The sequence below is a fragment of the Anolis sagrei genome, chromosome 2, assembly GCF_037176765.1.
Source record: "Anolis sagrei isolate rAnoSag1 chromosome 2, rAnoSag1.mat, whole genome shotgun sequence".
Classification (NCBI taxonomy): Eukaryota; Metazoa; Chordata; class Lepidosauria; order Squamata; family Dactyloidae; genus Anolis; species Anolis sagrei.
Genome location: NC_090022.1, coordinates 303,501,475 through 303,525,452, shown reverse-complemented (window position 1 = coordinate 303,525,452; position 23,978 = coordinate 303,501,475). Strand labels below are relative to the sequence as shown.

At 46.8% G+C, this 23,978-nt stretch overlaps 1 protein-coding gene across 1 annotated transcript in view; it reads left to right on the top strand.

Moving 5' to 3' along the window:
* LOC132768096 (uncharacterized) overlaps positions 1 to 23,978 on the top strand; it is a 253,159-nt gene that overhangs the window by 183,313 nt on the left and 45,868 nt on the right. The window contains exons 28-32 of the mRNA XM_067464869.1: positions 1,980 to 2,048; positions 4,678 to 4,767; positions 5,406 to 5,540; positions 5,951 to 6,093; positions 8,045 to 8,130. Of these exons, the coding sequence (XP_067320970.1) occupies positions 1,980 to 2,048; positions 4,678 to 4,767; positions 5,406 to 5,540; positions 5,951 to 6,093; positions 8,045 to 8,130 (523 nt within the window). The remainder of the gene's footprint in view (positions 1 to 1,979; positions 2,049 to 4,677; positions 4,768 to 5,405; positions 5,541 to 5,950; positions 6,094 to 8,044; positions 8,131 to 23,978) is intronic.

Sequence of the window (23,978 nt, the reverse complement as noted above, 5' to 3'; positions counted from 1 at the left end):
CAGGGTGGGAGAAAGAACCCTTGCCTGGTAAACCAAGTGTGAGTTTTGCAGTTTGCAAGCTTGAATAGAACTGCGTAACCTGGAAGCTGCAAAGCCAATCAGTGAGGGTCTCTTCATAGAAGTAGCCTGGGGTTTGTTGCCTGGAGGCATCCTCTGTCTGGGAGGCTAGATATATAGAGATAGATAGATAGATAGATAGATAGCTGACTAATTGAGACTCATGGAACAACAGGACGATTTGATGGAAAATGATTTTAATGATGAGACACTGAGAACTGTATTTGTGGTTTTAATTGTTAATTATTATTTTTATATAGTTTATACAATATGTAATTGTTTTTGACTGTATTTTCTCTTGTGCGGCATTGATTGCCAAACGTAAACTGCCTCGAGCCGCCTTCGGGCTGAGAGGGGCGGCATACAAGTATAGGAAATAAATAAATATCAATAGATAGATATAGATATTATTTATTTACTTATTTACAACATTTCGACCCCGCCCTTCTCAACCCCCGAGGGGGGACAGAGCGGCTAACACTGGCAACAATTCGATGCCGCAAATATCACAATATAACAACAATATAAAACCATAAAAACACAATAGGTTAAAAACAATAACATTCGTTATACAATCATATCGCCCTTTTCATTATCATAACAATCATCATATGGTTATGGTGCATTGTTGTTGTTATGTTTTATGATGTATTTTGGGCTCGGCCTCTTGTAAGCGACACCAAGTCCTGCGGCTTACAAATAAAGATTATTATTATTATTATTATTATTATTATTATTATTATTATTATGGTCCAGTGCGATATCCAAAGTGCCATTGTGCCTGCTAGCCAAAAGCCTGGTTCCACAACCACGATTACAGTTCTTTCCTAAAGGAAAGGAGGGAGGACACCAAACTAATCTCGCTGGGGAGCGAGTTCCACAAGCAGGGGGTCACCACTGAGAAGGCCTTGTCCCTCATCCCCACCAGACGTTTTTGTGAGGCCGATGGGACTGAGAGCAGGGCCTCCTCACAGGATCTTAAACTACGAGGCAGAACGTAGAGGGAGATACGTTCGGACAATATATATATATTCCATAGGATCTTAAACTACGAGGCAGAATGTGGAGGGAGATACGTTCGGACAATATATATATATTCCATAGGATCTTAAACTACGAGGCAGAACGTAGAGGGAGATACGTTCGGACAATATATATATATTCCATAGGATCTTAAACTATGTGGCAGAATGTAGAGGGAGATATGCTTGAGGGAGGCCCTGCTCTCGGTCCCATTGGCCTCACAAACACGTCTGGTGGGGACGAGGGACAGGGCCTTCTCAGTGGTGAACCCCTCCCCCCCCCCCCCCCCCCCCCGCTTGTGGAACTCGCTCCCCAGCAAAATTAGATTGGCATCCTCCCTCCTTTTAGGAAAGATATACACATATTTATTCCACTTGTCTCGGTGCCAACAGAACCTCTGAAGATGCCAGTAGCCACAGATGCAGGAGAACGTCAGGAGATAATGTTACTGGAACATGGCCACATAGCCCAAAAAACTCACAGCAACTCAGAGAACTTAGTCTTCCTTTCATGGTGTGTAAGCACTTCCAAATCCAAAGCAATCCAGATGCACTCACTGTGTTGCAATGCGGTCTCCGTGAGGATGGTTTTCCTCAACACAAGTGAGAGCAGGCTGGGCTTCCTCCCTGCAAGATCAGTGGTGCTTTGGGCTTGAGGATTGATTGGCCAAGAGTCCACCTTGAGGAGATCAGGCTGGACTTGTCTGTGGAGGACCTGTTGCTTCTCAAAGGAGGAAGATTTAGGACGTAGGCACCTTTCGTGCACCGTTGCCCCGGAAGGAGCGGAAAGAGTGCCTGCCCTTTGGGGGAGGAGGCCCTCGTTTCCGCTTGACCCCTGAAACTGGATATCAGTGGAAACCCCTCCTGAGCGCTGACCTCTTCTCTTTTCCTGGCCCACAGAAAGAGCGTTTTGTGAAACTCCTGGACCAGCTGCACAACTCCCTCCGGATCGACCTCTCCATGTACCGGGTGAGTGCCCAGGAGGCAGAGCACTGCGCAAGGTCCAACCAATGTCCCGAAGGATCCCGTGTGGCTGCGCTTGTGCTCAGAGAGCGTGGCGCGTGAATCCCACCAGGATACTCCACCCCCTTCCCTCCCTGATCCAGAACGCCCAGGACTTCCCGGAAGCAAAGGACAAGGACCGGGTTGCGCAATGGAGGGTTGTGATGCATTGTGTTGGCATCACACAGTTCCTTTTGCCCCTTAGAAGACTCCCCCCCCCCCCCCCCGTGGCCAGCTCCGTGGTCCAAGGAGAAGCCCTCCAGGAATGGCTTAATTATACATTGTGGGAGAACGCTGCTTATTAGGGGAGGAAAAAAATGACTAAACCCTTGGATGAGATGTCAGTTCATTCTGCGCCAAAAATAGTAGCCGAGTGTGGGATGCAGTGAAATGTAATTAGACCTAATTTGTAATGATAAGGGTCTGTTGCATAAACGGGCTCCTAATTGACTCTCCCCAAAGCGCTCCGTGGATTCCTGGGAGGGAAGGACTTGCCTCCTCTTCTGGGAAGGAGGAGGGCGGGGACGATGGGGGTGATGTTGGGGATGATGGCGATGGTGATAGTGATGGTGGTGGTGATTTTGATTTGATGATAATGGTGATGATGATGGAGATGGAGAGGGTGATGGCAATGGTGGTGATGGTGATGATGTTGGTGATGATTATGATGGTGATGATGGCAATGGTTGTGATGGTGATGATGATAGTGATGATGATGATTACGATGGTGATGATGGCGATGTTGATGGTGATGATGGTGGTGATGGTGGCAAAGGTGATGATGGTGATGGCTATGATGGTGATGGTAATGATGGTGATGATTATGATGGTGATGATGGCAACGGTTGTGATGGTGATGATGATGTTGACGATTACAATGGCGATGTTGATGGTGATGATGGTTGTGGTGGTAGCGATGATGGTGATGATGGAGATGGTAATGCTAGTGATGATGGAGAGGGTGATGGCGATGGTGATGGTGATGATTACAATGGTGATGATGGCAATGCTTGTAATGGTGATGATGATGATAGTGATGATGATGTTGGTGATGATTACGATGGTGATGATGGCGATGTTGATGGTGGTGATGGTGGCAAAGGTAGGTGATGATGGTGATGGTAATGATGGTGATGATTATGATGGTGATGATGGCAACGGTTGTGATGGTGATGATGATGTTGACGATTACAATGGCAATGATGGCGATGTTGATGGTGATGATGGTTGTGGTGGTAGCGATGATGGTGATGATGGAGATGGTAATGCTAGTGATGATGGAGAGGGTGATGGCGATGGTGATGGTGATGATTACAATGGTGATGATGGCAATGCTTGTAATGGTGATGATGATGATAGTGATGATGATGTTGGTGATGATTACGATGGTGATGATGGCGATGTTGATGGTGGTGATGGTGGCAAAGGTAGGTGATGATGGTGATGGTAATGATGGTGATGATTATGATGGTGATGATGGCAACGGTTGTGATGGTGATGATGATGTTGACGATTACAATGGCAATGATGGCGATGTTGATGGTGATGATGGTTGTGGTGGTAGCGATGATGGTGATGATGGAGATGGTAATGCTAGTGATGATGGAGAGGGTGATGGCGATGGTGGTGATGGTGATGATTACAATGGTGATGATGGCAATGGTTGTAATGGTGATGATGATGATAGTGATGATGATGTTGTTGATGATTAGAATGACAATGTTGATGGTGATGATGGCAATGGTGATGATAGTGATGACGATGATGGTGATGGTGATGATGGAGATGGAGAGGATGATGGTGATAGTTGTAATGGTGATGGCGATAGTGGTCATGATTATGTTTATGATGATGATGTTGATGATTACAATGGCAATGATGGTGATGTTGATGGTGATGATAGTTGTGGTGGCAGCAATGATCGTGATGGTAATGCTAGTGATGATGGAGATGGAGAGGCTGATGGCGATAGCGGTGATGATGGAGATGGTGATGATGGCAATGGTTGTGATGATGATGATGGTGATGGTGATGATGATGTTGATGATGATTACAATGGCAATGATGGCGATGTTGATGGTGATGATGGTTGTGGTGGCAGCGATGATGGTGATGGTAATGCTAGTGATGATGGAGATGGAGAGGGTGATGGCGATAGCAGTGATGATGGTGATGATGGAGATGGTGATGGCAATGGTTGTAATGATGATGATGGTGGTGGTGATGATGATGATGTTGATGATGATTACAATGGCAATGATGGCAATGTTGATGGTGATGATGGTTGTGGTGGCTGCGATGATGGTGATGGTAATGCTAGTGATGATGGAGAGGGTGATGGCGATAGCGATGATGATGGTGATGATGGAGATGGTGATGATGCCAATGGTTGTGATGCTGATGATGTTGATCATGATGGTGGTGGTGTTGGTGATGATGATTACAATGACAATGATGGCGATGTTGATGGTGATGATGGCAATGGTGATGTCCCTCTGCCTCTCTGGGCGGCCAATGTGTGCTGGGACCCCTGGGGCCCCTTTCCCTCTGCCGGAAGGAGGCCTTCCACAACTTCTCTTTCCTTTCTTGCTCACAGAACAATTTCCCGGCCAGCAGCAAGGAGCGCCTGCAGGACCTGAAGTCGACGGTGGACCTCCTGACCAGCATCACCTTCTTCCGGATGAAGGTAGGGCAAGGGGAAGCTGGTTCTCCCCTGCAGCGCCCTTCCCTTCCCCTGCCTTTTGTGGCCACTTCCTCCCCGGCCCCACTCCAAGTGGGGCTGGCTCTCCTTTTGCCTCCTCCGAAGGGCAGCTCTGATGAGCTTTCCACCTGGAAAATGTCCTTTGCCCCTCCCTCCCTCCCTCCCTCCCTTCTTCCCAATGACATGGCTGCCAAACCATCAAGCCTCCCGTTAATTAAACACTCCCTTTTTTGTAAATATCTCCGGAACGAAAGTTAATTACCGGAGACAAAGCCATTCGTTCCACAAGGACAGGAGCCCATTATACACAGAGTGATGGAGGAGGAGGACCATGACATTTCACTCCCCCCCCTGCCCGCCCCCCAATGCGCCCTGACAGCTGTAACTGGGCCTGAATCACTGGCAGAAAGAGGAGCCCCCCCCCCAGCAATGGGGCGCTCGTGTTGCTCAGCGCACTGCCGTCCCCTGTGCTGTCAGGTTGGGTTTCATGCTTGACGTCCCTCTGCGCCTGATGTGCCAAAGGAGCCCCATCTATGCTGCCCTTCTGGAAGGGGGCCCTTCCCTTCCTTGATGACCTCCTTGCGCTTGTGGGTGGGCTGACCCTTTCTCCCCCCCCCCCACAGGTGCAGGAGCTGCAGAGCCCCCCTCGGGCCGGCCAGGTGGTCAAGGACTGCGTCAAGGCGTGCCTCAACTCCACCTACGAATACATCTTCAACAACTGCCAGGAACTCTACAGCCGCGAATACCAGGCCGACCCCGTGAGTCAAGTCACGGCAGAGCCTAGGCTGTGTGTCGCTAGTTTAGATCAGCTGGTCAACAAACCCTTTTGGCCACCCACGGAGATTATTGTCACCCGTGGGTTCTGTGGAAAAACCTCTTCGTGATCCTGCCGTTCTTATTTCCGATCTTTTCTAGAACGCTGTAATCCTGCTTAAAATTAGCAGTGTTTTAACAGGATTGGAGTAATTGTTTTGAAACGGCCTTTGTTTCCCAGATGTAGTCTGCTTTAAGCCTGTGCTGTAATCTGCCTTTGGCCCCATATTGGGAGAGGGGCCGCTATCACAAAGAAATGGCCAGGAAAGAGGGGGGTGTCCTGATGCCAGATAATGATGGATATTTGGGGGGGGGGGGGTTTCCGCTGTGGGCTCATGCTTTTGCGTTTCCCCAGAACAAAGCCGCAGAGGAGGAGGCGGCGGCGGCGGAGGAGCAGGGCCCCAGCATCCAGAACCTGGACTTCTGGCCCAAACTCATCACCCTCATCGTCTCCATCATCGAGGAGGACAAGAACTCCTACGCCCCCGTCCTCAACCAGTAAGCGCATGCACACGTACACACCGGGGTGGCTGCGTGCCCCATTTGCACTCGGTGTTGGAGTTCAGCCTGTGATTGTGTTTCAGGATCAGGGTGTGGGAAGTGATGCCAATGGATTTCAAGATGGCAATGTTTTGGTCAATGATACTTCTGCAGAAAAGGACAAGGAGACCCCTCTGCCAAGTGTAGTTTCCCATGAGAATGTCCCTGAAGGGTGTGGGGATGATAGTGTACCCCCTGAATTGCTACGAGAGGGTTCCCAGGATTTGTGGCTTGAAAACAACAGGGCACCTGGCCCAGCTGCGAGACTTAATGAGCAAATAAATAGGCGAGAGGAAATTAGTCAAAACAGACAGGCCGAGCAGTGCCTTCAGCGTTCTGCCAGGCTCCAACAGAAAAAGATAAGGGGATCTCAAGTAAAACGAAACCAATTCCTAAGTGCGTGGAATAGCTTAACGAGGAGATAAAAGTTCCAAGTATGGGAAATATAGTCAGATGAAGCATTGTTGGAATCAAGTGTAGTTCTCGTCCTTGTTTCATGGAAGCTTTGCCTGGAAGATTCTTGTCTAAGTATTTCTTGTTCGTGGTTTGGATTCTTGGAAAGTACTCATGCCTTGGAGTAATGTTTCCCGTTTTCCTGAATTATATTAGAGAAGTGTGGACTTTGTTTTTATGGACTTTGCTGAACTTTACCCTGGACTATTTTTGGTCCTGCTTATCTTCTTACCAAATTGGATTTGCCTATTTCTTTAAAGTGCTTTTTACTTGCTGCTGTTTAATTATCCTCAATAAAAGGATTATTTTCCAATCAACGGTGTGGTGTTTACAGTCAGGGTTTTTCCTGTCCTGGAGTGCAACACTCGGGAGCCCCGTTCTGCTTTCTTATTATGTCCTTGTGTAGAATATCAGATGCCATAAAGACACGCCCTCCCCCAAACCTATTCTTTTCCAAAACCCATTCGATGGGAGGCCTTCCCAGGTGAGAGCAGCAGAGGCCTGGAACCACTGATCCAATTGAGCTGAATCTCAGGCAGCTGAGGGTGTTTGGCTTGGAGAAAGTTGACAGAAGGGGACATTTCTTGTTGCTCAGCAAGCGGCTGAGGATTTCTCTTACTTTTCTGACATGTTGGAGGATGAGGGGCTTGCTGCATTTCAAAGTGTTGAGTCTATCAGTGCTAAGAGAGAAGATTTTTTGCATTCCTGTATTTGTTCCCAAGCAACCAGGGATAGTGACACCAGTTCCCTTGGGAACTGGACTCCGACCGAAGGGGAGTTTTCCTGTGAAGCTAGATTAGGTTTGAGAATGGAGGGAGTGAAAAATAGACTAATTAGACCAGGGGTTCTCAAACTAAGGCCCGGGGGCGGATCAAGCCCTCCAAGGTCATTTACCTGGCCCTTGCTCAGGGTCAACCTAAATCTGGAACGACTTAGGGTCAACATAAGTCTGAAACGACTGAAACGATCCTATCTCATCAGCCAGAAGCAGGCCCACACTTCCCATTGAAGTACTAATAAGTTTATATTTGTTAAAAATGTTCTTCATTTTAATTATTGTATTGTTTTGAAGTGTTTTTTGCACTACAAATAAGGCATGTGCAGTGTGCATAGGAATTCATCCATGCTTTTTTGCAAATTATAATCCGGCCCTCCGACACTTTGAGGGACTGTGAGCTGGCCCTCTGTTTACAAAGTTTGAGGACCCCTGAATTAGACAGTCTGCGAAAATCCGTGAGAAGTCCTTGAAGCACAGGTGTGTTCGGCATGATCTCATGGGTACTTGTTTGGGCTTAAATTAAGTGATGTTGGCCTTATGCTTCTCAGAAGAGAGAACATTACCAAAGGATAGTTATCTTATCTCTCAAGTTCATATTTCCAGTACCCTCAAGTTTCCTGTTCTAGTTCATGCCTATGTTTCCTGGAAGGGCTTACCTGTTGCTTTGTTCAATTCCAGGTTCCCGCAGGAACTTGCGGTCGGGAAGATCAGTGCGGAGGTGATGTGGAACCTCTTTGCTCAGGACATGAAGTACGCCATGGAAGGTGAGTGCGCCTCAGTCCCCTTTCCCTTCCCTCCAAGGAGGGGCCCCTCAATCATCATCATCATAGTCATCATCATCATCATCATCAACCTGTATTGGCCTTCTGCCCTCTCTCTCTCTCTATCTCTCTCTTTCCCCGAGGGGATTCCAACATAACAACAGCAAGCATTCAATGCCGACATAAAACAAACAAACACTGGCACAAAATTCCAGAAAAAACCCTACCTAGGAAAATACCATAAAATCTTAACATCAAATTAAAGCTTAACATCAATAAATCAAACTACGTGTAGTCAGACAAAATTATGTAATAACATAAACTGTAAACAAAACATCCACGTTAATTTACAACATCCAGCAAGGCTTCACAAAATGGTGTGGGTTCGTTATGTACTCAAATGAGGTCATTGGGTGGTGTGGAGCAGGAAGGGAGCAGGAAGTAATGTCAAATACAACTGGTTCCCACCCAGAGGTGTGATCTCTCCACCATCGAATCCTCCTCCTCTCCACATGCGGGTGAGCAGAAGTAGGTCTTCAGTTGTTTTTGAAGGAGTGGAGGAAAGGCCCAGCTCTATTTCTTTAGGGTGTTCCAGGGGTGGGGTGGGGGGCCACCACAGAGAAGCCTCTCTCTCGTTCCCACCAGCCGTACTTGAGATGGGGTGGGACCGAGAGCAGGGCCTCCTCCGATGACCACAGTGCCCGAACTGGTTTGTAAGAGGAGATGTGATCGGTCATCGCAGGCCTGCCCCCAAAGAAGCCCCATTGCCTCTCAAAGCCCTGCCAGAGCCACCAAAAGCCAGCTCAAAACAGCCAAACCGGAAGCAGGGAGTCTGATCCTGGCAGGTTTTTGAGCTTGTATTTTATTATGGTGCCAAAAAATACTCCCCGCTAGCTTGGAAGCTTCCCAGGCTTCTTCGTTCCCACTTCCATGGTTGATCCTGATGAATAATAATCATCATATATAAATAAAGTATTATTATTATTATTATTATTATTATTATTATTATTATTATTATTATTATATTAATACTAACCGCCCCCTGCTATGTGTTGCTGTGGCCCAGTCTGTATATAAGTGTTTTGTGTATATATATGTGTGTTTATGTGCATGTATATATATGTGTATATATGTGTGTGTGCGTATATATGTGTGTGTTTGCGCATGCGTTGTAATGTATTTTTCATTTTTGTGGCTTTTTAAGTCCCTTCCGCTGTGTATATATGTGTGTATATGTGTGTGCATATATTCGTGTATATGTGTATATATATGTGTGTTTGTGTATATGTGTGTGTTTTTGCACATGTGTTGTAATGGGTTTTTTTTTCAATTTTTGGCTTTTGAAGTCCCTTCCGCTGGGTTATATCTGCTTTGTGTGTGTATATGTGTGTGCATATATTTATGTATATGTATATATGTGTGTGTGTGTGTATTTGCGTATATATATGTGTGTGTGTGTTTGCGCATGCTTTGTAATGTATTTTTCATTTTTGTGGCTTTTTAAGTCCCTTCCACTGTGTATATCTGCTTTCTGTGTGTATATGTGTGTGCATATATTTGTGTATATGTATTTATGTGTGTGTTTGCATATATGTGTGTGTGTGTGTGTTTGCGCATGCGTTGTAATGTATTTTTCATTTTTTGGCTTTTAAAATCTCTTCTGTGTTTTCCAGTGTTTGTATGAGTGATGGTCACTTGTTGGCCTGAGAGGTGTCTTGTGTCCAAATTTGGTGTCAACCAGTCCAGTGGTTTTTGAGTTACGTTAATCCCACAAACAAACATTACATTTTTATTTATATAGATAACTAGCCATCCCCTGCCACACGTTGCTGTGGCCCAGTCTGTGTATATAGAATCATAGAATCAAAGAGTTGGAAGAGACCTCATGGGCCATCCAGTCCAACCCCCTGCCAAGAAGCAGGAATATTGCATTCAAATCACCCCTGACAGATGGCCATCCAGCCTCTGTTTAAAAGCTTCCAAAGAAGGAGCCTCCACCACACTCCGGGGCAGAGAGTTCCACTGCTGAACGGCTCTCACAGTCAGGAAGTTCTTCCTAATGTTCAGATGGAATCTCCTTTCTTGTAGTTTGAAGCCATTGTTCCGTGTCCTAGTCTCCAAGGAAGCAGAAAACAAGCTAGCTCCCTCCTCCCTGTGGCTTCCTCTCACATATTTATACATGGCTATCATATCTCCTCTCAGCCTTCTCTTCTTCAGGCTAAACATGCCCAGTTCCCTAAGCCGCTCCTCATAGGGCTTGTTCTCCAGACCCTTGATCATTTTAGTCGCCCTCCTCTGGACACATTCCAGCTTGTCAATATCTCTCTTCAATTGTGGTGCCCAGAATTGGACACAATATTCCAGGTGTGGTCTAACCAAAGCAGAATAGAGGGGTAGCATTACTTCCTTAGATCTAGACACTATGCTCCTATTGATGCAGGCCAAAATCCCATTGGCTTTTTTTGCCGCCACATCACATTGTTGGCTCATGTTTAACTTGTTGTCCACGAGGACTCCAAGATCTTTTTCACACGTACTGCTCTCGAGCCAGGCGTCCCCCATTCTGTATCTTTGCATCTCATTTTTTCTGCCAAAGTGGAGTATCTTGCATTTGTCACTGTTGAACTTCATTTTGTTAGTTTTGGCCCATCTCTCTAATCTGTCAAGATCGTTTTGAATTCTGCTCCTGTCCTCTGGACTATTGGCTATCCCTCCCAATTTGGTGTCGTCTGCAAACTTGATGATCATGCCTTCTAGCCCTTCATCTAAGTCATTAATAAAGATCCTGAACAGGACCGGGCCCAGGACGGAACCCTGCTGATGGCATTCCGCTCGTCACTTCTTTCCAAGATGAAGAGGAAGCATTAGTGAGCACTCTCTGTGTTCGTCCACTTAACCAATTCCAGATCCACCTCACCGTAGTTTTGCCTAGCCCACATTGGACTAGTTTCCTTGCCAGAAGGTCATGGGGGACCTTGTCGAAGGCCTTACTGAAATCCAGGTACGCTACATCCACGGCATTCCCTGCATCTACCCAGCTTGTAGCTCTATCGAAGAAAGAGATCAGATTAGTCTGGCATGACTTGTTTTTGATAAATCCATGTTGACTATTAGCGATGACTGCATTTGTTTCTAAGTGTTTGCAGACCACTTCCTTAACAATCTTTTCCAGAATCTTGCCCGGTATCGACGTGAGGCTGACCGGACGGTAGTTGTTTGGGTCGTCCTTTTTTCCCTTCTTGAAGATTGGGACCACATTGGCCCTCCTCCAATCTGCTGGAACTTCTCCCGTTCTCCAAGAACTCTCAAAGATGGTTGCCAATGGTTCCGAAATGACTTCCGCTAGTTCCTTCAATACTCTTGGGTGTAGTTGATCTGGTCCTGGGGACTTGAACTCATTAAGAGCGGCCAGGTATTCCTGGACGACTTCTTTCCCAATTTGGGGTTGGATGTCCTCCAATCCCTCATCCACTCCATCTTGCTGAGGTTGAAGACTCTCTTTTTGTGAGAAGACCGAGGCAAAGAAGGCATTAAGTAGTTCTGCCTTTTCCCTATCCCCTGTCAGCATTGCCCCATCTTCTCCTCGAAGAGGTCCTATCGCCTCCTTGTTTTTCCTTTTTCTACTGACATAAGAATAGAAGCCCTTTTTATTGTTTTTAATGTCCCTGGCAAGTCTGAGCTCGTTTTTTGCTTTAGCTTTGCGGACCTTTTCCCTACAGGTGTTGGCCATTTGTTTGAATTCTTCTTTGGTGATTTCTCCCTTTTTCCACTTCTTGTGCATGTCTCTTTTGTGTCTTAGCACAGTTAGAAGTTCTTTGGACATCCATTCTGGCTTCTTTGCACTTGTCCTATTTTTTCTCTTTGTTGGCACGGTTTGCAATTGCGCCTTGAGTATTTCACTCTTGAGAAGTTCCCATCCATCCGTAGCTCCCTTGTCTTTTAGTATCTGTGTCCACGGAATGCTGCTCAGCGTTTCCTTCATTTTTTGGAAATCAGCTCTCCTAAAGTCCAAAATGCGGGTTTGACTTGTCTTAGTTTCGGCCTTCCTTTGTACCTCAAATTGCAGGAGCACATGGTCACTTGCCCCTAAGGATCCTACCACTTCGACCGCATCGATCAGGTCCTCCGCATTTGTTAGGATGAGATCAAGAGTAGCCAATCCCCTTGTTCCCTCTTCTACCTTCTGGACCATGAAATTGTCTGCAAGGCAAGCGAGGAATTTGTTGGACCTTGTACTCTTGGCCGAGTTTGTTTTCCAGCAAATATCGGGATAGTTGAAATCGCCCATGACTACTACATCTCTTTTCTGTGCCTGTTTGGTCAACTGTTGGCAGAAGACTTCATCAAGATCTTCCTCCTGGCTTGGGGGTCTGTAGTAGACGCCTACAACGACATCTTTTTGAGTCCCAGTTCCCTTGATTCTTATCCAGATGATTTCAAGCTGGTTTCCCAGATTGCTGTCTTGAATTTCTTCTGCAGCATAAGAGTTTTTGACATATAAGGCTACTCCGCCTCCTCTCCCCTTTGTTCGGTTTCTGTGAAAGAGGTTATACCCCTCGATATCTACATTCCAGCGATAGGAGTCATCCCACCAGGTTTCAGTGATGGCTATGATATCATATTTGTGGTGTTGTGCTAGAAGTTGGAGTTCGTCTTGTTTATTTCCCATGCTCTGTGCATTAGTGTAAAGACATGTGAGCCCCTGGGATCTTCCCTTGAGCTGTTTAATTGGGATTATTGTGCTTTTGGTACGTGGTCCTTGTTGTGTTTGTGCAGCCCTCCGTTTAGCCTTCTGGCGATTCCCAGACATTATGGGTAAAGTAGCGTTCGCAAGGCTGTTGTCCCCCTCCCCCGGTGGACCTAGTTTAAAGTGCGTCTAATGAGGTTTGCGAGTCTGTGAGCAAAAAAGTGTTTTCCTACTTGTGTGAGATGCACCCCATCCCTTGCCAGTAGGCCATCCTCCTGGAATAGCAGGCCATGGTCGAGGAAGCCAAAGCGTTCCTCCTGACACCATTTTCTAAGCCAGTCATTGACCTGTACTATTTTTCTGGCTCTTGTGGGTCCGTGTCTTACAACAGGGAGGAGGGATGAAAAGACCACCTGTACATTACATTCTTTTAGCATTGCTCCTAGAGCTCGAAAATCATTTGTGATCTTTTGAAACGTATGCCTTGCAGTATCATTGGTTCCTACATGAATCAACATGAGGGGATCAACATGAGGGGAGGACGGTGATAGGGCTTGAGGAACCTGGTGAGCCTCTGAGTGATATGGTGTATTTTTGCCCCCGGTAGGCAGCATATTTCTCGAGCCATCCCATCTGGTCTGGAAATGACAGCTTCCGTTCCTCTAAGGAGGGAGTCGCCTACTACCAAGACCTGTTTACTTTCAGGAATGACAGCGCCCCTTTTGTGCAATGTAGTGTGTAGGTCTCCAGAGAAGTGATCCTGTTGGTGTGAATTGTGTAGGTGAAAAGTGTTGTCCTCCTCCTCGACATCCCCGGTGCATTCGTCAAGGACAATCCATTGAGATTCGTCCAAGAGCCTATGGTTCTCCTGTATGTGTTCCTGTTGCTCCTGGTCTATGGTTGGGGATGGTACACCTGCAGGATTGTGCAAGCGTGAATGTTGTGAAGTGTTGTCCCTGTCAGGGCTATCCCCCGCACACTGATCAAGGATGAGCCACTGATCAGTATCTAAGCCATTCTGGTCTTCCCCAATATGTTGTGTTTCTTGGTCAGGTGCTAGTTGTGTGAGAATTTGGAATCTATTGTGTAACTGCAGCTGAGTGGAGGTATTCTGAGGAGGCTTCTGGGTCCTATGTGTCCTTCTAAGGGTGACATTTCTCCAGGCCTGTTTTCTGTGTGTTTATATTTGTGTATATATGTGTGTTTGCATATATATGTGTGCGTTGTTTCAGCATGCGTTGTAATGTAATTTTTGTTTTTTGGCTTTTTAAGTCTCTTCTGCTGTGTTTTTCAGTGTTTTCATGAGTGATGGTCACTCGTTGGCCTCAGAGGTGTCTTGTGTTCAAATTTGGTGTCAATTCGTCCATTGGTTTTTGAGTTACGTTAATCCCACAAACGAACATGACATTTTTATGTGTATAGATTATTCATCAGGATCAAATGGGGTGCATGGAAGCAAAAGTGGGGATGTTGTGATGCCTCCCCCCCTCCCGTTCAGCCTGGAAACCACACAACACCCCAGAGTTTCCACCCGTGAACGCCTTTGACAAGACACAGAAATCAAACGCTTCTAAAGAAATGGGGATTGTTGCTGCAGGAGGATGGGGGGTTCCCTGGGGGTCTCTCCATGCGCAGCTGTGTTTCTCTTTGTGGGGATAAAGAGTGGCGCTCCTTCTTCTTCTTCTTCCGAAAGGTTTCTGTTTGACTCATGGCTTTGTTCTCTCCTCCCTCCCTCCCTCCTTCCCTCCGTTAAGTCCTGGATCAAATGAGTTCCCTGAAGGCCTTGCGGGGTAAGAGTGCCGCTTGCTCTCTTTTCGGTAAACCTTCTAGATGTGAGTCACTGGAGAGACAGAGAGAGATGTCTTGTTGTCGTCCTCGTCCTCGTTGCTTCCCCTCCGCTTCGTTTTTGGTAGTGAGAAAGAGTAGCGGCTCATCGCCTCGCTTCTCCCTCCGGTGCCGCGGCGCGTAGAAGTAGAACGAGCGCTGGAGTTGCGTCGCCCGCGGACACGGAGACGAGTTGTGCTTGCTTTCGTGGTTTTTCAAAACATGTTTAATCTGACTTTTTCTGCTTAGAAGAAGGGAAAAAAGCATCCTAAGCAAAGCAGGAAACGGAAGCTGAAATGCCAGGTCAGCCAGCGCAGCATAGACGTCCTTAGAGAGATCAGAAGGGGAAGGCTCTTGTCTCTCAACTCCCAGGCACTTCATTTCTCTCTCGATGGGCAAACCTGGGCCCTCCCTCCAGGTGTTTTGGACTCCAACTCCCACCATTCCTAAGAGCCCCAAGCCCTTTCCTTTCTCCCCCTTGTGTTTGTTTTGAAGGCCAGGCTAGGTACTTCGGCCAGCAGCAACTATGATCGTTTTGAAGGCCAGGCTAGATACTTCAGACAGCAGCAACTGTCATTGTTGAAGGTCATTCACCCCACTGCTGGCACTAGAACAGACATGAGCAAACTTGGGCCCTCTGGGTGTTTTGGACTTCAACTCCCAGAATTCCTAACAGCCTCAGGCCCTTTCCTTTTCCAACAGGCAGAGAGGGGAGGATAACATGAGCTCATCCGCTTAAGCGGCTGAGGGGGGAAAGGAAAGGGCCTGAGGCTGTGAGGAATGGTGGGAGTTGGAGTCCAAAACACCTGGAGGGCCAAATGTTGATGGTTCAATAAACCATGGAGAAGATCTTCAAAATGGAGGTTCTGTAGCTGAGGGAACGGAGGGGGTTTTGGAGTAAGATGCTGTTGCTGAGACAAAGCATGGAAGTGGAACTGCTTTGGAATCCAACAGACAGAGAGGGGAGGATAACATGAGCTCATCTGCTTAAGCGGCTGAGGGGGGAAAGGAAAGGGCCTGAGGCTGTGAGGAATGGTGGGAGTTGGAGTCCAAAACACCTGGAGGGAGGGCCCAAGTTGGTCCATGCTGCTGAATTGTTCCCATAATAGGGAGCATGAAAACAGCTCGGCACCTGGCCCAGCTGCAGAAATTAAAGAGCAAATAGATAGCCAGGAGGAGATCAGTCAAAACAGGAGAGCCAAACAGTGGCTTTGGTAGTTTGCCAGGCTTCGAGAGAAAAAGATAAGAAGTTCTCAGTTAAAACAATTTCTGAATGCTAGAGACTTAGCTAATGAGGAGATAAAAGTCCCAAGTACAGGATATGTAGCCAGATGAAGCATAGTTTGGAATCAAGTCAGGATCTTGTTCTTGTTCATGAAAGTTTTGCTGAGGGGGGAAAAGGAAGGGGCCGAGGCTGTTAGGAATTCTGGGAGTTGAAGTCCAAAACACCTGGAGGGAGGGCCTAAGTTGGTCCATGCTGTTGGAGCTCAGCCTGTGATTGTGTTCCATGATCAGGGTTCTTTGGACATGAGGAGTGATGTCAATGAGTTTCAAGATGGCAATTTGGTTTGGTCGCTGATCTTGATGCAGAGAATGACCAGGAGATCCCTGTCCAAAGTGTAGTTTCCCATGAGAATGTCCGTGAGGGGTGTGGGGATAATGGTGTGCTTTCTGAATTGTTCCCATGATTTGGAGCATGAAAACAGCTCAGCACCTGGCCCAGCTGCAGAAATTAAAGAGCCAATAGATAGACGGGAGGAGATCAGTCAAAACAGGAGAGCCAAACAGTGGCTTTGGTGGTTTGCCAGGCTTTGAGAGAAAAGGATAAGAAGTTCTCAGTTGAAACGAAGCCAATTTCTGGATGCTAGAGACTTAGCAAACGAGGAGATAAAAGTCCCAAGTATAGGATATGTAGCCAGATGAAGCATCGTTTGGAATCAAGTCAAGATCTTGTTCTTGTTCATGGAAGTTTTGCTGAGGGAGGAAATAGAAGAGGCCTAAGGCTGTTAGGAATGGTGGGAGTTGAAGTCCAAAACACCTGGAGGGAGGGTCCAAGTTGGTCCATGCTGTTGGAGCTCAGCCTGTGATTGTGTGCCAGGATCAGGAGTGATGTCAGTGAGTTTCAAGATATCAATGGTTTGTTCAGTGATCTTGATGTAGAGAATGACCAGGAGATCCCTGTCCAAAGTGTAGTTTCCCATGAGAATGTCTCTGAGGGGTGTGGGGATGATCTTGTGCTTTCTGAATTGTTACCAGAGAGTTCCCATGATAGGGAACATGTAAACAGCTCGGCTCTGGCCCAGCTGCAGAAATTAATGAGCAAATGGATAATGAGTAAATAAATAGATAGACGCGAGGAGATTAGTCAGAACAGGAGAGCCGAACAGTGGCTTTGGCGGTCTGCCAGGCTGTGAGAGAAAACGATAAGAAGTTCTCAGTTAAAACAATTTCTGAGTGCTAGAGGAGATAAAAGTCCCAAGTGTAGGATATGTAGCCAGATGAAACATCGTTTGGAATCAAGTCAAGATCTTGTTCTTGTTCGTGGAAGTTTTGCTGAGGGGGAAAAGGAAAGGGCCTGAGGCTGTTAGGAATGGGGGGAGTTTAAATCTGAATGAGAGCAGGGCTGAGTGGGCTGAGAGTGGAGGGAGAAGGTCTCATAGGGGAAAGCAAGAGGGTTGGGATTTGGGGTAAGGAAGAGCGAGGTCTCGGGCGCCACACTGGAGCCCCTTTGCTCTGGCCCGTGATGCGGCCGGAGAGGTGAGGTCCCTGAGCTTTGGGGTCCTAAGCGGCCAGAACGAGGGCGTGTGGACATTCACTTTGTCCCCTTTCTTCTCTGTCCCAAGCCCCTCCTGTGTTTCGTATCCGCATGGTCCTGTTCCAAGGTGGTAAGAGGCTCTATTTCTCTCCCTTTTCTCTCTAGAGGGGTCAGTAGCTGACCCTCCGCCTCCCACTCCTCCTCCCCGGTAGACGATGTAGACGGGCAAGCGCCCTCCCACCACCTCCTCGAGTGCTTTGTTCCAGGCAATGGATGTCCCTGCTTGAGTGCCGTTTAGTCCTTTTAGGCAGGAGGCGATCTCCGGCAGAAGGCCCTTTGCGCTTCCGCTGCCCCGCTCTTGCTGCGCGTATCTCAATCCGCTTCTGCTCGGACACTTGGCTGCCCTCTTGACCCCGCTTGACCTCTTTGAGAAACGCTGCCGTGCTGCTTCCTCCGGCCGAAATGGGGCCAGGCCCGGCTTCACGTCCCCAATCCCCACTGGCAGCCTTTTGGGATTACCATAGCCTTTTGAAAGGCATAACCTTCTGGAGAAATAGCGATTTTTGGAAAGGCATGTTAGAAATCATAACCCAGTTTGGAAAATTGCATTCAACACCATTTTGGGAAAATCAGGAATCTCCTGGATAAAAGTTCTGGGCACCACAAACAGTGCAACAAACTTACACAGTCCTTGTAAGTAACGCAGAATAAGGCTTCATCATCTTCATTCAAATGAGAGAGCAAAACGTAAACCTTGAGTAAATAGCTACTCTACCATAGCAAAGAGCATCGCTGTTAGAGCATGGCAGCATTACAGCATCTCCTTCAGAGCAGCATACTGCTTTTCCTCCAAACTGTATTCCAAAATCCATACAGTTACACCCCACCGGGTGTGGCCCAAACATGCTGGCTGACCTACATTACCAGCTGCACATAACAATTAACATCACGAGGTTTTTCTTTAACACACACACTTGATCTTGCTACGACTTACTGTAACAAACGCCACTGGCAGCCTTGGTGGATTATCATAGCCTTTTGAAAGCCATAACCTTTTGGAGAAATTGCAGTCTTTGGAAAGGCATGACCTTGTTTGAAACCATAACCTTTTGGGAAAATGATGCCATAACATCTCGCATAATGGCATTCACCACCATTTTGGGAAAATCAGGAACCTCCCTGTGAAGAGTTCTGGGCACCACAACTGAAGGAAGATGTTGACTCTAAGCTGGAATGTTTCCAGAAGAGGGCGACTCAAAGGATCAAGGGTCTGGAGAACAAACCCTATGAGGAGTGGCTTGAAGAGCTGGGCATGTTTAGCCCGGAGAAGAGAAGGCTGAGAGGAGATATGATAGCCATGTATAAAAATGTGGGAGGACGTCATAGGGAAGAGGGAGAAGGCTTCTTTTCTTCCTTTCAAATGAGAAAGCAAAATATAAACCTTGAGGAAATAGCTATTCCACCATAGCAAAGAGCATCGCTGTTAGATCAGAGCAGCATTACATCATATGGCATCTCCTTCAGAGCAGCATACTGCTTTTCCTCCAAACAGTATTCCAAAATCCATACAGTTATATCCCATCAAGTGTGGCCCAAACATGCTGACCGACCTACGTTACCAGCTGCACATAATAATTAACATCATAAGGCTTCATCATCTTCCATCAAATGAGGGAGCAAAACATAAACCTTGAGGAAATAGCTATTCCTCCATAGCAAAGAGCATCGCTGTTAGAGCAGAGCAGCATTACAGCATATGGCATCTCCTTCAGAGCAGCATATTGCTTTTCCCACAAACTGTATTCCAAAATCCATACAGTTACACCCCATCGGGTGTGGCCCAAACATGCTGGCTGACCTACATTACCAGCTGCACACAATAATTAACATCATAAGGCTTCATCATCTTCCATCAAATGAGAGAGCAAAACATAGAATCATAGAATCAAAGAGTTGGAAGAGACCTCATGGGCCATCCAGTCCAACCCACTGCCAAGAAGCAGGAATATTGCATTCAAATCACCCCTGACAGATGGCCATCCAGCCTCTGCTTAAAAGCTTCCAAAGAAGGAGCCTCCACCACACTCCGGGGCAGAGAGTTCCACTGCTGAACGGCTCTCACAGTCAGGAAGTTCTTCCTCATGTTCAGATGGAATCTCCTCTCTTGTAGTTTGAAGCCATTGTTCCGCGTCCTAGTCTCCAAGGAAGCAGAAAACAAGCTTGCTCCCTCCTCCCTGTGGCTTCCTCTCACATATTTATACATGGCTATCATATCTCCTCTCAGCCTTCTCTTCTTCAGGCTAAACATGCCCAGTTCCCTAAGCCGCTCCTCATAGGGCTTGTTCTCCAGACCCTTGATCATTTTAGTCGCCCTCCTCTGGACACATTCCAGCTTGTCAATATCTCTCTTGAATTGTGGTGCCCAGAATTGGACACAATATTCCAGATGTGGTCTAACCAAAGCAGAATAGAGGCGTAGCATTACTTCCTTAGATCTAGACACTAGGCTCCTATTGATGCAGGCCAAAATCCCATTGGCTTTTTTTGCTGCCACATCACATTGTTGGCTCATGTTTAACTTGTTGTCCACGAGGACTCCAAGATCTTTTTCACACGTACTGCTCTCGAGCCAGGCATCGTCCCCCATTCTGTATCTTTGCATTTCATTTTTTCTGCCAAAGTGGAGTATCTTGCATTTGTCACTGTTGAACTTCATTTTGTTAGTTTTGGCCCATCATCTCTCTAATCTGTCAAGATCGTTTTGAATTCTGCTCCTGTCCTCTGGACTATTGGCTATCCCTCCCAATTTGGTGTCGTCTGCAAACTTGATGATCATGCCTTCTAGCCCTTCATCTAAGTCATTAATAAAGATGTTGAACAGGACCAGGCCCAGGACGGAACCCTGCGGCACTCCACTTGTCACTTCTTTCCAAGATGAAGAGGAAGCATTAGTGAGCACTCTCTGTGTTCGTCCACTTAACCAATTACAGATCCACCTCACCGTAGTTTTGCCTCGCCCACATTGGACTAGTTTCCTTGCCAGAAGGTCATGGGGGACCTTGTCCAAGAAGGCCTTCCTCAAATCCAGACACGCTCCACCCACGGCATCATTCCCCGCATCTACCCAGCTTGTAGCTCTATCGAAGAAAGAGATCAGATTAGTCTGGCATGACTTGTTTTTGATAAATCCATGTTGACTATTAGCGATGACTGCATTTGTTTCTAAGTGTTTGCAGACCGCAAACATAAACCTTGAGGAAATAGCTATTCCACTATAGCAAAGAGCATCACTGTTAGATCAGAGCAGCATTACAACATATTGCATCTCCTTCAGAGCAGCATATTGCTTTTCCCACAAACTGTATTCCAAAATCCATACAGTTACACCCCATCGGGTGCGGTCCAAACATGCTGGCCGACCTACATTACCAGCTGCACATAATAATTAACATCATAAAGTTTTTCTTTAACACACACACCTGATCCTTCTACGACTTAGTGTAACATTTCCCTGTATTATTTTTCGCGCATTCCTTATTCCGTCTCTGTCTCGCACTCCTTTAATCCCTCAGAGAGTTCTGCTGAGGCGGAACCGAAGGAGCGCGCAAAGCATCCTAATGCTCAGCCGGCTCCTGCTGTGACTGTGACATTGATGCCCATTGCATTTCCTCCTCGGTCAGCACCGTTTGTTCCAGCGATGCTCCTCTGGGAGACACGGGTGGGCGGGCGGGTGCTTCAGCCGAGTCACGATATTGGTGTGGAGGGACCTGGGAGAAACTTTAGGATAGGAGCAGGCAATTTTGTGTCTCTAGGTACATTTACAGAAGCAATCTCTTCCATTCCCAAGCCTATCATCTTCCCTCCAAGACGCGTCTTGCTGCATCAATATCCATGAACCCCTCAGTGAGAGGTTCCCTTGCCAACCCTGCTCTCACGCTTCCTGTATATCAAGCATAGGCAAACACTATATACGAAATCCAGCATTTATTTACTTACTTACTTACTTACTTACTTACTGTATTTGTATACCACCTTTCTCAGCCCGCAGGTGACTCAAGGCGGTTAACAGGATAAAATTCCATGCTTACAATATCAAAAATATAATTAAAAACATAACATACAATAAAAACTCAACAAATCAATACAATATAAATTCATAGTGTCACCTTGTTAAAAATGTTGTCCAGTCTCATTGTCATTCCATTTTCCTATGTCAGTTATTCGCCATTTGGAAACACTTGTTCCCCGTCGTAGTCAACTGTGAATCGCACATATGGTAATTCCTGCACCTGCGCAGGTGTTGCATCCCAGATCAAGAAACGAAACCATAAGATTAAATCCACCACACTGGTCTGTAGGAAAAAACAATCCTTTTTTATTCATGAAAAATTGGTTACTAAAGAAAGGCAAATGCAAAGTCAAAAAGCCACCATAGAAACACAGCAGTCAGGAAAATCTCTGAACTTGAGCAAAATTCCAAAAACCACAATACAAGAACCAGGAACCTGTTAGCCTCTCGCTAACCATGTGCTTGAAAACTAGAAGCCTCTGGGATTACCAGCCAGGAACACAGGAATTCTGCCAAGGCACAGCCACAGTCCCAAACGTTGCTTGATCTAAAGAGACACCCGGAAGGAGGCCCCTTAAGCCAAAGAAACTATTCCTTGAAACGCCCCTTGACTTTGAAGGCTGAGCCTGTCTCTCCTGTAATCTATTTGACCTTCGTAGGAACTGTGAATCACTCCTGTCTCTCGTTATCTGTTCCCTTCGGTCCTCATTAAAAAAAACCCAGGCAGGGAGCTATCACGGCTGGATTCCAAAACATTTTCATCCGGCTGTTCAGTTTCGCTTTCCCCGCCGCTGAACTCAGCATCAACACCAGTTTCCACATTGTCAGGGAAAACTACGTTCAGTGGCTTGCTCAGTTGGAAATACTATCAGAGAATCAGGTTCACACAGATCAGGCTGAACCCCAACAGCAGAACAGCTTTCGGAACCTTCTAGAAATTCTATTAAACATTTCTGGCTGTAGGCCCCGCCCACTCTCCCCTCTGAATATAAGTAGCCACAGCCTCCAGTTCTCTTCATCCGCCGTCGAAGCAGCAGCAAGAGAACCTTCACTCAGACTGCTTCCCTTGATTGTGTTTTGGTGACTCGGACTGCCTGACTTGACTTCTCCTTCTTTGACCTGGACTGGCCGATCTAATATCTATAGGGAAGGCATATATCTCTCATTTAGCGTGACATACTATGTGTTTCTGTCAGTAGGGGACTCAGAGCAGATTACAGCATTTACGTACATAAGCAAACATTCAGTGCCTTTACAATCATATACAATGAGACATGCAAACACAAACAAAGGCACAGGCTTCTCCTTTCATTTCCGGCTTCTGGAGGCAGGGCTCATCTCTGGCTCCAGGTGTTTTGGGGATCCCTTCAGTCCATCTGCCTCCATCCCCATCTTGGTCTGGCTCCTCTCAATCTTGGCGGACTCCTGCACTGTGGGTTCCAGTCATGCTGATCACATGATTTATAGTTTCCAAATTACATCAATATCCATGATCGGTGCCTCCGTCTCAGTGAGCGGTCCCCTTGCCGACCCTGCTCTCAAGCGTCCTGTATATCAGGCATGGGCAAACACTATATACGAAATCCAGCATATATATCTCGAGGACTCAGAGCAGATTACAGCATTTACGTACATAGGCAAACATTCAGTGCCTTTACAAGCATATACAATGAGACATACAAACACAAACAAAGGCACAGGCTTCTCCTTTCATTTCTGGCTTTTGGAGGCAGGGCTCATCTCTGGCTCCAGGTGTTTTGGGGATCCCTTCAGTCCATCTGCCTCCGTCCCCATCTTGGCCTGGCTCCTATCAATCTTGGCGGCCTCCTGCCCCATGGAGATGGAGATGGCCTCCCATCTCTCCTTGCTCACACCCGCCATGTTTCTAAACCTCCTTCTTCCTCTCTGGTTGTTGTAGTTCTTACAACTCACTCCGTCAACGTTGCCTCCACTACACGTCCCCAAATGCTTCCGGTTTCCTCACTTGTTCTGGTTTAGGGATCGTCTCTCTGGACAGTCCGGGTTCCAGTCATGATTCCTGTTGCAGGATGCTGGTCCCAAAGTGATGTATAGTTTCCAAATCACGACCTTCCTGAACTGCTGCAAGCGGGATAGCATGTGTCCCAGAAGCAAGCAAAAATACAGCAGAGCCCTTTCACGGTGCAAACACGCTTCAGCCCGTTTATCAGCAGAGTCCATCTGCCAGCATCCAACCTTGTCTACACACTGTTTATTTATTTATTTATTTACAGCATTTCTATTCTGCCCTTCTCCTCACCCCGCAGGGGACTCAGGGCGGATTGCAAACATTCAATGCCAATTTTGACATACAACATATACAGACATACACAGAGGCTATTTTAACTTTTTCTGGCCGCCAGGGGAGCTGTCGCTTTCCTCATCCATCTGCAACACTGATGAAGCACTTCCGCATTCCCCGCATGCTTCCCTGCTGGAATGCTTTTTGCTGGAGTCTTCTTTATGGCCTCATAAATCAGTTAATTTAGCCTCCCCAC